The sequence below is a fragment of the Megalops cyprinoides genome, chromosome 19 (genome assembly GCF_013368585.1).
Source record: "Megalops cyprinoides isolate fMegCyp1 chromosome 19, fMegCyp1.pri, whole genome shotgun sequence".
Lineage (NCBI taxonomy): Eukaryota > Metazoa > Chordata > Actinopteri > Elopiformes > Megalopidae > Megalops > Megalops cyprinoides.
Genome location: NC_050601.1, coordinates 11317911 through 11335183, shown reverse-complemented (window position 1 = coordinate 11335183; position 17273 = coordinate 11317911). Strand labels below are relative to the sequence as shown.

Genomic DNA, 17273 nt, shown 5'->3' with positions numbered 1-17273 from the left:
GGCTGGGTGTGTGTCAGATGGTTTGTACTCTATTGATCTCTTCTGTTCTATTTGTGTCTGTGACATATATTGCTTTGTTCTGTGGGTGCTGTTGTGCACTGCCTCCGAGTGTTCACTGTGTATCCCTGTGTTTCTCTTGTCGTGTGACTCCAAAAGGAGCTCAGCTGAGCAACTTCTGCTCTCTCTATATAAAAAGAAAATGCAGAAACATTTTGTTAAAGTTCAGTTAAAAATTTAGTGCAAATTATAAGAACTAAATTGCATTACCATTTATGAAAACATACCTTGTTATATTACACAGATATAATGTTACATCGTTAGTAATACCGCTATCACGTTTTGTTTTCAAAATATTAATGGATATGAATGTTAAATAGTTCTTTTGTTGTTGTAGCTGCAGAACAAAATTCATAGAAGTGCAGTTGCACTTCATTGTTATTGACATGATAAATTAAATCAATTACACTACATTATAACAGAAATATTATTAATCATTATTATTAATAAAACTTAATAGAAACACCACAGTCAGTCATCACAGTGGTATAATTTATTATACCAGTACAATCATGATCTTCAACATCACCATTTAAAGTGTTGCATAAATGTCATTTGCCATTTCAACAGCTCACCTTCTTTGCTCTCAAAGAACTCCCCGCAGAGTGATGAAGACAATGACAAACTCTTCTCTGTGATAATGCAAAGCTATTCTATTCACTCCTGTTCTGTTCACCTTTGCTTTCCTCTTCTTCTCTGTGGATTTGCTGTTTTCTTTTTTTTTTCCTCCTCCCAATGTTTCTTCTTGTCCAGAAAAGGAGTGACTCTCTCTCTCTGTCTGTGGGAAACTGAATGAAAGAAGAGGGATGGGACAGAGAGAAGCTTGGTGGGAGGGGCAAGGGGAGGGGCAAAACGGAAGCAAGGGGTGCCAGAGAGGAAAAAGCACCATGATAAACAGCTATGATAAATACACACATACATGTCGACACTTCTTGAATTTAATGTATAATGTTGGGTTGGTTTATACAAATCTGTAATTTGTTTTCATATTTTGTTTGTCACCATCATTTATTATTGGGAACACAATTTTGAAACATATGCCTAGAATCCTGTATTGCACTTATTTAATAATGAGAAATAATTCATCATAGTTTTGTTTATGAAGGATGTATTAACATTAATACAGAAACATAATAGTTGGCAAACACACTTCAATACATATTGAATATAGAAGTGTATACCAGTACATACATCAATACACAGCAAATTACGGCATTGATAAGCATTACTGTACTATAGTATTAACTCTCTGTCTTTCTGCATTAGCATTAATGTGAGTGAGTTTCACCCACCCAAATGTGCACACTATGTAAAGCTATCTTCTTTCTCTTCATCTGTGAGTTACATAAATTTTTAATAATGCTCCCCTTCCCCAGAAATCTCAAAGCTGTTTGCGTAAGAGATTTAATGCGTGGTTTTAGAACTGAAGGAATTAATACGGATTTGATCATTATTTTTGCCGATGCACCAGAGCAACTACTCCGTTATAAAAGAGGCGGGAAGGGGAGTGGATGTGGGGGGAGGAGATGGCAGATGGATGATGGGAAAGCGCATACGCTGAATTTGAAATCCAGAGAAAGAGAAGACAGAGTGGGTCGGGGGAAAGAGGGAACAGGAAGAAGGAAAGAGGGCACAGAAGGGGGAGGAAGGGGGAAGATATCAGGATCGCAATGCAGTGGAGAGGATGGACAGCAGGAAAAACGAGAAATACTTTGCGAGGGCGTGAAGGGGGGAGGAGGAAATGGAAAGGAAAGGAGATGGTAGAGTAGCACAGTTTCGATGAGAGAAGACAATTGAAGAAGGCATTGTGCAAGCCAAGAGAAGGACACAGAAAAGCAGTTTAGAAAAGAGAATATCACAAATTAATGGGACGCAAGTGGTGGAGAGGTGCAGCTGCAAAAAGAACAACAGGAGATGACTAAGGAATGGACAGATGTGGCAGGATTTAGAAAAAATAGGATATGGCGCAGTGTGAGTGGGAAAGATGGGAACTTCATAATCTTGATGTTTATATTAAAATAAAAATCTATTTCTGTTCTTAGACCTTGATGCTATGCAACAGCTGGTCAGAGGAAAAGAGGGCAGAGCCATATTAGAGAAGTAGGAGAGACACTGGGATAATGGACAGATATGCAATACATAGAAAATGAGGAATGCTTTGGATCAATAACAGAGCCAACACTCAGTGAAATCAGAGGTGATGATGAAGAATCAGAGAGAAATAGGCATTGGAGTCAGTAAACAGATCAGCTAGGCATTATGCAGCACTATATAGTGTTTGGAGACAGAGGTGAATAATCACAGATGCGTGCACAAAAAGGACAAAGAGACGTACTGATAGGTATGAGGGCTGACTGCACATGGGCTCTGGGGCTCAGTCCCCCTCCTCAAATCTAAATTAGCTGAAATAAACCGCTTATCATGATTAGGTTTTTTGCTACTGTAACTGACTTGCAGCCCCAGTGACAGGTTGAAAAAGAGAGGGAAGGAAATACACATCCCGAATTGTGTAAAGAAAGGTGCCAACATTTATAGAACGCAAGGAGAGAGGGATGAAAATAGGGCCGCAATGGAGGGAGTTGGGAGCAGCCACTTAATGTTAGTTTTTATCTCTGTTTGGTTCAGCATACATTTTCAGACAGCACTATTTTCACACAAAGAGATTACCTGGAGTGGATTAAAATGGGGGGGAAGGGGGGGGGGGGGAGACTGGTGAGAGGTGGAGATTGATGTTTCCGAGTTTCAGAAAAGGACTTTATCTATATCAGTGTAGAATTATATAGTGTTAGTCTGAGTACACTTTATAGTTTGATGACAAAAAGTGGTAAAGACACAGAGGGAGGGAGAGAGAGAAATGAAAAGAGAAAAGGGAGAGAGACAGAAAAAGAGAAAGAGAGGAGTGGAGAGAGAGGGAGAAGGAGAGGGAGAGAGAGTGAGGGAGAGGTGCGCTGGGCATTATTCTATCATAAAGGGGAAAGTATTTTATTGTATTAGATGTATGAAATTGTGCAATTGCTCAAATTAGTGATGTATGCTAGAGGGAAATGTCTGCCGAAGTGAGAATTAAGCTCAAGTACACTATGGCTCCCAAATATCTTTAAATATATTCACAAATCTTCCCCCATTATACAGAAACAATACATTACAGGGATATAACATATATAGTTATTTCAATGCAAACAATCAGTCTATGGCTGTTTAAGCACTACTACTAATTGTTTGCTTGCCCATTCACAAACCATTGGGTCAATAGGAAAACACAATATGTTGATATATTTATTAACAGCATTTTTTACATTCCATTACATATACATGCATTATTTCATAATTAGAATAATTTCTTTCTGTGATTATGTGCTCAATAAGATATGTGTTCAAATAGATTTTTTACATGACTGTAATTCATCACAATAAGCATAATCAGTTGATATTTTCGATACAGACTCAGACAAGCAAGTACACACTTCTGGTTATGTCACAGTATACGTCAGAATCTTGTTCATAATTAGAAACCAAACATTTCAGGCACAAAATGATAAAGAAAGGTCCAGTACAAAAAACCAGGATCATTCAGGGAATGTTCCTCTTCTCACTTCACAGTTTTAAGGAGGTGCTGGGAGTTGGACTTGATTTTAGTGAGAGGAAACAGACAGATGTTCAGAAGTTGAAATCTACAAATCCCACAAATCCCCAAAATCCCCAAAATCTAGAAGGACAAGATATTTTTTTGTGTTCCAAGTAATGTATGTCTACACGATAACACATTAGACTCCAGATACTCCCCCTCTTAAACCACTTTGGCTCCAGTTTGGAAAATAGCCATTTACTCGTTTTTTAATTTGATGTGTGCAGGCACTGTATGTCATGGAACTGAAGTGGTTAAAGGACAGGCAGTAAAACCATAGCACAGTGGGATTTGCAGTCTATTGCTCAGGGGAGAAGATGTAGTCCAGTGCTTGTCTCTCTGCTGCAGCAACATTTGGGTGCCAGAGGTCCACACTAAATATCACTCTAGGGCCATCCTCTGCTACACCTGTACAAGAGGAATATTGTTGTAAGTTAAGGAGAGACATCAGCCCAACATATTTTTAAATAAATGAACAATTCATTAAACTATAATTTGCTTCCTACTGTCCCCTCACTATACCAAAATATAGATTTCATTCTTTGAGACAGTGTTTGTGAAACAGATGTGACATACTAGAAGTAACAATACAAAAATAGACAACAGAAGCAGTTACCTGACCTTCAGTTTTAACAGCATGTCAAACTTAACCAAAAGCTGACGCACAAGACATTAAATCAAATGCGGACATCAAGAAGCACCAGTTTAGCACCATGTGACAGGGGGTTTACCTACCATTATGCGAGACCGTATGGAGGAATGAATCATCCACCAGGAGACAGTGTCCCTCTGACCAGCACTGGGGCTCCCCTCCCACCACCAGCTCACACTGAGGGGGAGTCTGCAGCCCTAAGACAGAGAGACAGTGCAAAGGAGAGTAAGTCGGGAAACACCAAATGATACCGTTGTGCCTAATAACGCCGGTCAGTGTGCATGTACTCTTCTCCGTCTCCTTTGCTGCTATCTTAAGCTTAATGTCAGGACTTTCAGACTGTGTTGAAGCACCCCTCCTCTCACTCTCTCTCTCTCTCTCTCTCTCACCCAAGTGGCAGCGCAGTCGTGTGTTGGTGGGGCCGTACCCTCCCCCCAGGGTGACCCCAGGCCCGAGCAGCCAGAAGCCGGCAGCCCCTAAGGAGTTGCTGCTGATGAAGGTCCGCAGGGAGAGCAGGGTGCGGTAGGTGCAAGGGCAGGACCGGCAGTTCGCTGCCACACACACCCCGGCGTTGTACAGCGGGAACACTGCCTGGCCCTGGGGGTAGGGGGATAAAACATAGGATATTATTTCACAGACTTCTTGAGTCAAGTTTTAAAGAAAGAAAATATGTTTTTAACCAAAAGATAGGAGTTTCAGGAGCATCACATTGATTTCAGAGTGAGAAGCTCCTATCGCCTCCTTTATCTCTCTTTGATACTCATGCATGCCTGGAGCTAAAACCTGTTACATGCCTTGGGCCCCTGGCAGGTCCATCCCAACTTTGTATCTATGCCACGCTGGTAGACTGCCTGGAACTCAGCCAGAATTATGGGATAGTTGGCCTCCAAGACTTCGATGTCATGGCGGTGGGCATCTCGCGGAAAAAAAGGAATGCTGGGAACATCTGGGAGGAAGAATAGATGTGGCTTCTGGATAGAGGAGCGATCGCTGAGTCTAGCCTAAGGCAGAGAGGGAGGAAGAATGAAAGAGAGAGAGAGAGAGTGAACAATAGGGCATGGGTGTTTAAATTGTGTAAATATTCAGAGCATCACAACAGATGTCAGTTACATATTCAAGCTTTTTTTGGTTTCCAGTAAACCCTCATCTGCTTGTCCTAATCCAAAACAACCCACCTGATCTCTCAGGCCTTTATGAATCCTCCCCATCCCAGCCCAGCTGTAACGCTTAGCATACTCTTGCAAGGCACTGTAAAGCTTTTTGCTGGCAGGTGGAGCCTGAGTAGGGAACAGGGCGTAGCTCAGCACAGGGGTGAGATAGCCACGTCGACGCCCCCCATCTGTGTCCTCTTCTTCCTCCTCCTCCCCCATCGCCATGGCGATGCAGGGGGTTCCGCTGTCACCAAGGGCGGTCTTTGTGGTGCTGCCCCCGGCATCAATGCCATCACTGGTGCTGCTACAGCTGCTGGACCTGGACATCTGCCTGGTCCGGACACAGCTTGACTTGAGCTTGCCTGGGTGGGTCCTGCCGGTAACAGGGGGGTCAGAGCCGACCCGGTAGCAGTACCAGAGGAACAGAACCAGCAGGGCCCACAGGAGCCCGTTGAGGGGCTGTGCTCCAAGCTCTGGGCAGGGGGGGAGAGGGAGGAAGTCAAGCGTCCACTGCATTCTGGGACAGAAAGGTGGGCTGGAAGATGGAGATGGAGGGGGAAAGACACAGATGGAGAATAGGGGGGGTAGGTGGATGACAGGAGAGTTACTGCAACACACATATGGATTAGTGTTTTATAACTGCACTTAAAGAAATGAATGAAAATACATGCCCATTACATATATATAGATATACATGTTGGACATACTGTACTTAGCTAATACTGTTTCTGTCTTCTGCCATGCTTCCTACAAACCCAGCTCGATGTCTCTGTGATAATCTGTCACGACAGTTGTCTTATTTAGACTACACAAACAGGGTGGCTACCCGAAACATGCACACAGGAACACATACACGTTAACCGCAGGCAAAACAGGCTCAGCCCGACTGATACACTTTTTGTTTTCTTAATATTACCGTATTTTTGTTAAACGAATTGAAAGATGTATTTCCATTTGTTTAGCATTATAGGACATCGCATACGAAAGTTCAGGTGAAATTGCATGCATGAGATAGAGATGTCAACAAAAAAGTGTAGGTGAGAGTGAAATAAACAGAGGCAGAAATAATTACACATGTAAATATACGGGTCCAAAGCAGGTGCAACTGCATTTATCTCCCGTCTCACTCATCAACGCGCACATTATGCCTTGCAATATGTGTTGCTTGCGTCATTATTGTTATTTATGTGTCAAACATTGGACTTACCACCCTCTCTCTCTCTTTCTCTCTTTACGTGTCGTATGCGCCTCTGCGACTTACGTATCTTTTCCGCATTCGATGTTTCCGGAGTGCCCCGAAAAAGATCCCCCTCCTCCTTTACGGAAAAACCCGAAGTGTCTTTTCATTTTTGTTCATTTTCATATAATGATTTCAATTCATTCATCTTCTAGTTTTTACAACCTTTTTTCCTTACCCGACAAAACCGCAGCCTTCACTCCTTCAACCACGTCTCTCCCGGATCACGTTTCATTCACACGTCGTTGAACAGCGCCAAGTGCTGAAACCAAAAGGAGTTCGCTTTCTCCACAGCATCATCTTGAGCCTGTAGTTCTTACATTTGGCCACTGGATGGAGACAATGGGCTTTGGCGCGTCGCACCGACATACTGATAGTCAACGCGTCAAACAGACGAAAAGAACCTGCAAGCCTCGCTCGTTCCACCCACCTGCTTATACGCTTCGGGGCCTAGAAATAGAGAAATACGGACCGACGGATAATCACACATCGAGCAGAGCGAAAAAACGCAGAGGGACGAAACGATGCCATAGAATTTTGACAATTGTGAACGGTTGGGGCGTTGATACAGAGATTCTAACATATTTATTGATCCTGCACAAAGAGCCGAGAGGGAAGGTATTATTATTTAATAGCGTTTGACGTTAAGGTGCTGTGCAGGTATTTTGACAGGGAAAAGAGGAAAACAAGCCAGGAGGTTAAAAGGATAGACATAATACAGACAAGATTTCAAGTAGGAAAATAAATTTATCAAAAAGAGAGGCTTAAAAAGACAGCTGGAGCGAGAGGGGGTGGCTGTTTTTTCCAGGTACGTAATTCCACTATGTTCGTGTTGAATTTCGTAGTCTGTGGCATTTTTGTGCTTAGCATCACCTTGCAAAACGTTATTTCTTCCCTAAAAGAGACTGTTTGGAACGTGTATATAAGAGATTATACCCATGTAAAATAGAAAGCTATATGCTGTATAATAATTGCTTATCCTCGTGGGTATGGTGGGGGGTTCGGACGGGGCAACGGGGAAGAAATTGGGACGAAAACAGATGGTGTTACAGCGGAAGCCGAAAATGAATGAATGAAATAAAGGAAAGGCGAAACACTGTTGAGCCGTATTAAGATGAAACGGATTATCTCTGTGTACATGTTGTACCCTCTGTATGACATAAAATAATTATGCTGGCTATTATTATTATTATTATTATTATTTAGTCTTTGGTATAATTAAATTGTGGTCATTTTATTATTATCATTATTACAAATAACAGAACATTAGCATTCGTAAGAAATAGTAGTGGTGCTGGTAGTAGACCCTTATTGCAGTTATTGCAAATTTTTTAAATCAAAAACAAAAATCGTTGCCCTTTAATGGGTCTTACAATTTGGCATATTAATCTCAATGACTCAACGAATATGGCTGAATTCGGGGTTTTATTGGAATTTGTGAGACAAAATTAGAATAGGCGCTGCATCATGCTTTTAGTCACTAATGGACGATTGCTCATAGTACAGATCTCAAACTTTGCTGTTTGAAATACTGCCCTGCCACTTTTCTGGCTTCATCCAGCATGCATCTACGGTCCTGTGATGTTGCCATATTGGATTTCCATATGGCATAGTCAGCAAAGCAAATATGACTTGTAATTCTTTAACTTCCTCGTATATTTTTTCCCATCTCTGGACTGTATTTCTGCTATAGAAATCTTAGTTTTTGGGTTTCATGCATGCTTTGTGCTGTTCTTGTCCTACTTGCCGTCTTGTATTTCTGTTTGCAGCTACTGCAATAGTAATAACAGCACTAGCATCGATACTTGCTGTAGCTATTTCAGAGGTATTGTCACAGTTCTTTGCCCTTGCTTCCTTCATTTATCTCCTGATGTCACTGTTGCTGTTCCTTCCCTCTTTCTCTCATTTGCTGTGTTGTTTCCTTTTTCAGATAGTCAGTCTCTCTCACGCTAAGTCATGGTGTCCACAGTACTAGCTGTGACACTGTGTGTCACCTTGCTGCACCTGTCTACAGGTAACAAGTATGTGTGTGTGTGTGTGTGTGTGAGAGAGAGAGAGAGAGAGAGAGAGAGAGAGAGAGAGAGCATCTGTGTGTGCATGAATGTTTTCTTTAGAGTTTGATAATGTAGTGTCAGTCGGGTGTGAAAATTCTGTTGACTCATTCTGCTCTCTCAGGTCTGACCTTTGCCTCAGATGAACTGGGAGACAACGGCGATGGACTCCGAGTGACTGCTGAACCTCCAGAGCAGCAGCCAGCTTACACCCCCACTTCAACCCCACAGTCTCTTCGTGACCTAATCCATGCCGCTCTCCTCAGTAAAGAATATCTTGGTCAAGCTCCTGTCTTTTCTGGTAGGGTGCAGTGTACGGTGGGCATATTTCCCATGTGTGTGTTGGTATATATTTGTCCTCTGCAGCTGATTATAACCCTCTATCTCTGTCTTACCCTTCGTAGGAACAACTACCAATCCTACGCAAGCTGTCCCTCCTGTGCATCACTATGAACCGTCGTCCACCATGATGTCACCCGGGGTGCTCACCACGGCAGTGACCTCATCAGCGGCGGCCCCGCAAGCAGGCCAAACCAGCACAGGAGGTCTGGTGACATCAGCACCCTCAGAGGAAGAAACTACAACCACTCTGATCACCACCACGACCATTACCACAGTGCACACACCTGGTAAAGATGCTCAGAAAAATCCAATTCACTTGTATTGCTCATGTCTGAAATCAATTGCTGTTTGGTGATAATAACACATTTTCTGTTGCCACGAAGGGAAGAATTTAAATATGCAAGACATGCTGTAAATTTCTCAGTTGCCACTTTTGGCAAGCCACCATCTTCTCCTCCCTTTAAATTCATTGTGATATAACGTGTCCATCAGTACAGTATGTGTTTTTGAAAAGAGAAAATGCAGGACTTCTTCCCAAACAGGAAACCCATTTCAACACTCATATTAATGTCCCTGGTTTGGTTAACTCATATCGCCAGCATTTCAAACTACCGATGACAACGCGTGTGTCTCCTTCTCTCTCAGTGCAGTGCAATGCCACTCTGTCGGGCATGGAGGGAATAGTGGAGTCTCCTGACAGTCACTCCTCCTCATCCTCCTTCTTCCCTTCTCTGGAATGTACATATAGCATCACTGTCTACCCTGGTTATGGAGTGGAAATTCAGGTAAGCCTCCACAGTTTATATCAATGCCTCCAGTCCAATCAGCACTCTGTTCATCCGTATTGACCTCCTTTCCCTGATTCCTTCGTAAAGGTGAAGAAGGTCAGTCTATCCAAAGCAGAAACTCTGACCATCCTTGGACTTGGGGGAGGGGCTCCAGAGCTCCTTGCCAATGAGACGCTGATGAGCGAAGGTCAGGTCATACGCAGCTCAACCAACCAGGTCCAGATTCACTATCGCAGCCTCCAGCCAGCCAATCACGGCATCTTCAGCCTGCATTACCAAGGTACCTTCTGTTACTCTGATTGGGTGTGTGTTGCTCCGGTGACAGCAGACTCAAGCTGTTGGAAAATAAATCTGTGGTGACATTATCAACCATGTGAGAAATTAACTTGACCTGTCTATCCGTGAGGAGACCCAGTGGAAATTCGCATCTGTGTGTTTGCGTTTAGGTGCTTGTCTGTTCAGGGGGTCTTGTTGTGACTAAATCACCATTCCCCTCTTTCGCACACAGCTTTCCTCCTCTCCTGCCCTTTCCCCCTCCTCCCTGAGGGAGGGGGTGTAACGGTGACCGACCTGCACCCTGGGGGCCGTGCCCACTTTCATTGTGACCCTGGGTTTCAGGTCAGAGGTCATGAGGTGGCCACCTGCCTGAACTCAACCCGACCTCACTGGAGCTCCCCTGAACCTCAGTGTGTCGGTCAGTTGCACTTTCTTTCTTCAGATCTTTCATTCTTCTCTTTTTTAAAACTGTGCCCATTTTCTCTGTCCCCCTCTTTCCTTACATATATATATATATATATATATATATACAGTATTTAATGCTCGAAATCAAATTCTTGTCTCCATGTCTTTGCAGTTGTGCTCAGGAAATGTTTATGATTTTATTGTTGCTTCATTGAATTAAACATTTCATTATTAAACTAAGGGCGATAATAAAGTATCAATTGTAACACATAATCACCTTATCTCAGTCATTTGAAATCATAATCATTAATTATCTGAGATGGAATCAATGTTCAGTGAAGCTATCCCCAGTGACTACTTTAACTCACAAAAGAAAACAATCAAATTAGACTGTAACATGAGACGGCAATATATTAAGATTACTTGAGATAATTCGCAACCATTCTTCCTGTCAAAGCGGTGTCATGTGGAGGGTGGATCCGGAATGCCACTGTGGGTCGAATCCTATCCCCTCCTCCACCTTCTGCCAGCAACCATAGCAGCAGCACCAACCTGAGCTGCCATTGGCTGCTGGAGGCAAAGGAGGGGCACAGACTCCATCTCCACTTTGAGAGGGTTGCTCTCGATGAAGAGGACGATAGGTGAGATGCAGCATCATTCAGGGTGTTGGTGTATATTGTTGCCGTGGTTTAAGCTGAAACTCCTTGTGATGTTTTTTGTGACACCTCTCCTGTTCTTTCTTCCCTAGACTGATTGTGCGCAATGGGAACAGCTCTACCTCGCCCTTGCAGTTCGACTCAGACCTGGATGATGTACCGGAGCGAGGGATTGTGAGCGAGGGGTCGTCTCTCTACCTGGAACTGACAGCAGACTCCTCCAGCATCCCTCTATTGCTGGCTCTGCGCTACGAGGGTGAGAAGATGGCAACTGTCGTTTCTCTCCTCTTATCTCTCTCTCTTTCTGTCTTTCTTTCTTGCTTTTCCGCTCTTTCTTTTCTGTTTCAGCCACTGTGCTTTACAGAGCTGTCTGTGTTCGTGTGCCTTTCAGCCTTTGATGGTGAGCACTGCTACGAGCCCTTCCTGCCTCACGGGAACTTCAGCAGCAGTGACATCACCTTCCCCCTGGGAACAACCGTCACCTTCTCCTGCTCCCCCGGCTTCATCATGGAGCAGGGGTCAGGGGTCATCGAGTGCGTCGACCCCAGCGACCCCCACTGGAACGAGAGTGAGCCGGTGTGCCGAGGTACTGACGAGAGCAGTGCAGAAAAACGCAAGACTTCATGAGCATATAGAACGCGTGACTGTAACATTAACACCAACACTTTCCTCTCTTTTTCTCCTTCTCTCCTTGCTTCTTTTGTGCTGTCCCATCCACCCCTGTTCTCCTTCTCTCAGCTCTGTGTGGGGGGGAGCTGACAGAGCCCTCCGGCACGGTCCTGTCCCCTGATTGGCCCCAGAGCTACTCCAAGGGCCAGGACTGTATCTGGCAAATTCATGTCAGTGAAGACAAGCGCATCGAACTGGACATTCAGATGTGAGCAGAGGAGAAATATTTATAAAACTTTCAAAGTACCTAAGGTGGAGTAACTAGTAAAAATGGTAAAAGTGGGGGGTTGTACTATGTGATGGCTGCACTGAAATGAATTTGCTTATCAATGCCCTCTGAATGAATGTATTTCAGAATCCAGTCAGGTTGCCTTTACACAGCTACAAAATCTATTGACTTATTTCACTGGTAACTGTTTTGTTTTGGGCACAACGTGTTATTAACATGTATTGCCATTTTCTTCTTTTCTCAAAGTTTAAATATTCGCCACAATGACATCCTCACTCTGTTTGATGGCCACGATGTCACCTCGCATGTGATTGGCCAGTACATGGGGTCACGTGAACGTTTCCAGGTTGTGTCAGTGGGGTCAGAGGTCACAGTTCAGTTCCAGAGTGACCCTGATGATGCCTCCTTCATCCTGAGTCAGGGATTCCTAATTCACTACCGGGGTAAGTAGGAAATGATTACCTTTATGACTTACTTAATTTCCTGTTTTGATCCCAGCAATTATCCTATTCATGTATAGTGGAAAGTGGGGTAAGAACACAGAAATCTCTAGTGGAATAGTAGAAAGTACATGCTACAATTCATACGAGTTGAAATAGAATATCTTTTATGTCTGCATCATTTTTACCGATAGCTTTAGAGGGCCTGCAATATAGTGATTAAAGGCAGCAGCTTAAAAGTGTTATGATCATTATAACAAATGACATCATCTTTGTCGTCAAACAGAGGTTGAGCGCAATGACACCTGTCCTCCCCTCCCTCCAATCGAGTTTGGCTGGAGAAGCTCCTCCCACCCATCCCTAGTGAGGGGCAGCGTGCTGACCTATCAGTGTCAGCCTGGCTATGACATAATTGGATCCGACATTATCACTTGTCAGTGGGATCTGTCCTGGAGTAATAGCCCACCCACCTGTCAGAAAGGTAAGTTACAAGGGGTATAGGGTGAAGAATGGGTACGCAAAAGAATTGGATTGGTCGCTTTCTCTGGCTTTTGACACTGCCTTTGAGGAGTTTAAATTCAGGAGGTTTAAAAATGAATTTTTTTGAAAAAGACAGCGACAGTATCTAAAGAAAACACACGATGCAAACGTGCGATTTTACCGAACAAGCAGTACAGTAATGAGCGTTGATGGGAAAATGACTTATATCACGGTGCTGATGGTCAAACGCTGTGTTTGCCTGATCGGCTATGGTTCTTGGTTCTGGAGCATAATTTGCCGGAACAAATCAATAAAGGGGGCAGCATGCCTTTGTTGCTGATCCTTGTGTGCAAAGAAGAGGCCCCAGCAGCGGCATTTTCCTCTCTGTCCCGTGTCCTCCAAACCGTGACATTTAGTACGTCAACGCTGATGCTATTTCTGCCTCGTTGAAACACGCACTGTGATTAGTTTAACTGCTAGGCCTATAATAACACACTGTCCCCCCCCCCCTCTCTCTCTCTCTCTCCCCCCTGCCGGCGCAGTTCAGCAGTGCTCAGACCCGGGGGATGTGGTGAACGGAGCGCGGTCAGTGCGCCCGGAGCCTGGCTTTGCTGTCGGCACCGTGGTGCGTTTCTCTTGCAATCAGGGGTATCAGCTGGAGGGCCCCGCCCAGATCTCGTGCCACGGCCGTGACACGGGCACGCCCAAGTGGAGTGACCGGAGCCCAAAGTGTGTCTGTGAGTTTCTCCCGCCCTTTAGCCCTGTGGTCACTCTACTGTTGCAGTGGGATGTATGAAACTGGACTTGTAACCTGGATGTTCCAGGTTTGAATTCTGGATGGGGACATTGCTGTTATATATGATTGGCCAAGTTTATAGTAGTAGAAATGAATAATATGTTGGCTATGGAAGTCTTCCTGAAGGGAAGGATCTACTAAGAAAACATATAATGGTAACATAATTTTGCGTCGGAGCTTAACATTTTGTGTCTGTTTGTATACATTTATCTGTCTGCATGTGTGTTATGCATGTATCTTTAGCAGTGATTCTGTTTCTTTTTGGGTTTATGAAAAGGGAGAAGCTCTGTATTTTGTGCTTTTCATTCTGCTTGATTCACTGTGTTTATATATGCTTTTTTTGTACACTGTATGAATCAGCATATTATCATTTCCTTTTCCTTTACAGTAAAGTATGACCCTTGTCCAAACCCTGGAGTTCCTGATAATGGCTATCAGACACTATACAAGCATAGCTACCCGGCAGGGGAGTCTCTCCGCTTCTTCTGCTACGAGGGCTATGAGCTGATAGGGGAAGTCACGATCAACTGCCTCCCTGGGCACCCCTCCCAGTGGAACAATCCACCCCCCTTCTGCAAAGGTGAGAATGTGATTTTGAGGGAAGAGACTGTGAATAAATGAATATGTCTCCTCTGTATTAACATGCATCTTCCCCACACTCACAGTGGCATATGAGGAACTTTTGGATGACCACAAGCTGGAAGGTAATGATCAATATTGCCAAATTTGTGTTATTGTTCTTATTAAGGGGCAACAAAAGAAATGCAGTGGTGTCCTATGGCAATCTTAATTGTGATTCACTTCTTTAAAAATAAAAATAGCAATCTCTTTAATGATTTTTAGTTTGTGTACTTGAAATGTATTAACTTAACGTAAAAGACACATTTATTTATGCTTTTATTCTAGTATCCAGATCAACAGACCCTTCCCACCAAATGGAAAGTGAGAACATTGCCTTGGCAATAGTCCTGCCAGTAATACTGGTCATCTTTCTGATTGGAGGAATCTACATGTATTACACTAAGTAAGTGTCCCTTAGTCAGTACCAAGCAGCTCCACATATAGATGGATAAGTTTTGTTGCTCTGTTTCGCATTGTCTCACTTGATTCTCTGTATAAAAGCTGTTTTCCTTGCCCCTCCAGTGTGTGTAGGCTCCAATGGAAGCCCCTGTTCTGGAAGTCTCTCTCCCACACTCACTCCTACAGCCCCATCACTGTGGAGTCAGACTTCAACAACCCTCTATATGAGGCAGGGGTGAGACATACTCCTTTGTGTTGTCTGTCTGTGACTGTGGTATCCAGTGTGTCAGTATACCTTTTGAACTAAATGCTTGTTTCTCCTCTTTTGCCATTTTTCACAGGACACACGGGAGTATGAAGTGTCAATCTGAGAAGGGAAAGACTTAACTCGAATGGAATGAATGAAATGAAAGATGATTGGAAGAAAACAGAGGAGGAGTGTTTTTTCTCTTCCTGTCAATCTGCTGTCCTTCACCTCACTATCTCATCTCTCCATCTTTTATTTACTCTTTTGCTGTCTTTTTCTCTGTCAGTCAGAATTCATGTATTTACCTATAACACAGCTCTTTTTGTCCATGTATGTCCGTCTACATATTATTATCTATCCCCACTGTCTAGCTCTCTGTCTGTCCGTCTGTCTATGTCTGTGTCTGCTTCAGTTTGTCTGTAGCTAGATGTCTGTGACTCAGTGCGTGATCGTTTCTCAGTGTGTGGTTGACTCTCAGTACTGCTGTTTTCAGTTTCAAACCTTCCTTTTAAAATCAGGACTGGTGCCTTAGAGTGAAATTAAGGGGGTGCATTGGACAGAGAGATGAGGGGTCACACAGGAAACGGAAGGTAACACTGCAGAAAAACTGTGAAAGAAAGAATGAGAGTGACTGACAGACAGAGGGACAGATTGACACACACACACACACACACACACACACAAAGATACAAATACACACACCATCACAGACACACACATAAACACACACACACACACACACACACACACACTAGAGCAAACTGAATGTAAATATTTTTATTGAATATTAAAGATTATGTATACACATACTAAATCTGTGCCAAAATACGTCACATGTGATGTCACATCATGCATCACCTCTGTTGCCATAGTAGTTACGCCATCGACTGTAAAATAAAATGTCAATGTTGAATTTTGTTCTTTGCAGTCTAAGAATTCTGCTCAGTCTGTCTTGTATGACAGGAAAAAAAGGAAAGAGCAGATTGTTTTCACCTTTAAAGCACGCAACGATTGTATAAATTTATTGCTTCTGCTGAATCATATTATAAAGATTATGATTAACAATGATTATTATTGTTATTGATGCTATTGGTGTTGTAGTATATGCACTATGTTGGAGATAATATAAAACTTGCTGCTTGCTGTGATGCAGTATTGAACAATTATGTATACTTTTTATTATCATGATGGTCTGTTTTGAGAACATTGAGCCACATTTCTTCCACTGTGCCAACAATGGAGCCAGGGAAATCTTACTCGTTGTATTACATTTTATTGTCATTATTTCTCTCATTGATAAATTTGTTTATTTATTTGCTGAAATTTAAGATAAAATTAAAGATCTTTGTTGAATGGTGAAAAGCATTCTGGTGTTTTTTATATATCAGGCATCCATTTCTTGTATACAGTTTTCCTGTTGGAAATCAATCCTGTGTAATTTTCTTGATTACATGGTCTTAAACACTGAATGGACATGCCTCTAAGTGATTTCATTTCAAAACTAGTTCCATTATCCAACCATGGTGACAAAAATAGGTATTTTGCCTCTAGTCATTAGGGGTGGTCTAGTCAGAACTTACACATGATGCATGAAATCAGTGATAATAAATATTCACAATTGAATAGATGAATAGATACTGACAACTGGATTCACCTAGTCCATTATTTACCAACCATGCACGACTCAGATGGGAAATAAATGAAAGTGTTTAACTGTTAACAGTACAGATTATGTAATGTGTTATAGAACAGCTAGATGCTCACATGCAATTCCAGGAATATCCAAAATGTCACTATAGCCATTTCACACAGGTTTGCAGCCCTGTCTCTCCTTCATTTGGGGGAGGGAGAGGGAATTTATGGTGGGAGATCAGATGAAACACTTGCTTTTGGAGCATCAGCTGTTACCGGAGTGCATCGTCCCTGAGATGCTGAATTTGTTGCTTGCTCATTGTTTTTAACATGCATTTGTGCTCAGTTTGAAGGCTGACAAATCCCACTTTCTTTGATTCATAACTTCGCTTCCACTGAGAGAGGGACGTGGCTACAAGACTATCGCATAAAAGATGTCTGTGCGCTGGCTGTCCGTGTAAGAGTTGTAGGAACGAATTAAAACAAATGCATGCTCTAGAGAGACCGTTTAAATGAGTAC

The 17273-nt window shown here is 43.0% G+C and overlaps 2 protein-coding genes across 3 annotated transcripts; one reads left to right on the top strand and one right to left on the bottom strand.

The window, feature by feature from the left end:
• Positions 1–3420: 3420 nt before the first annotated feature.
• Positions 3421–7020, bottom strand: asphd1 (aspartate beta-hydroxylase domain containing 1). 2 transcript variants are annotated; one of them, XM_036552623.1, is made up of 7 exons: positions 6901–7020; positions 6693–6801; positions 5510–6020; positions 5129–5335; positions 4724–4931; positions 4418–4531; positions 3421–4090 (listed from the first exon to the last, which is right to left on the bottom strand). In XM_036552623.1, exons 3-7 carry the CDS (start codon positions 5999–6001, stop codon positions 3981–3983), a joined length of 1131 nt encoding a protein of 376 aa, XP_036408516.1. In that variant the 5' UTR covers positions 6002–6020; positions 6693–6801; positions 6901–7020; the 3' UTR covers positions 3421–3980. The 2 variants fall into 2 exon arrangements, with proteins under 2 accessions (XP_036408516.1, XP_036408515.1); XM_036552622.1 differs by having other exon boundaries at positions 6693–7020.
• A 75-nt stretch (positions 7021–7095) lies between these two features.
• Positions 7096–15790, top strand: sez6l2 (seizure related 6 homolog (mouse)-like 2). Its single transcript, XM_036552609.1, has 19 exons — positions 7096–7530; positions 8653–8736; positions 8898–9074; positions 9178–9402; positions 9761–9900; positions 9991–10183; positions 10412–10597; positions 11042–11225; positions 11333–11496; positions 11632–11826; positions 11979–12117; positions 12385–12581; positions 12865–13059; positions 13601–13795; positions 14243–14434; positions 14520–14558; positions 14761–14878; positions 14998–15109; positions 15216–15790. The coding sequence occupies exons 2-19, from the start codon at positions 8679–8681 to the stop codon at positions 15243–15245; spliced, it is 2739 nt and encodes a 912-aa protein (XP_036408502.1). The 5' UTR covers positions 7096–7530; positions 8653–8678; the 3' UTR covers positions 15246–15790.
• The last annotated feature ends 1483 nt before the right edge of the window (positions 15791–17273 follow it).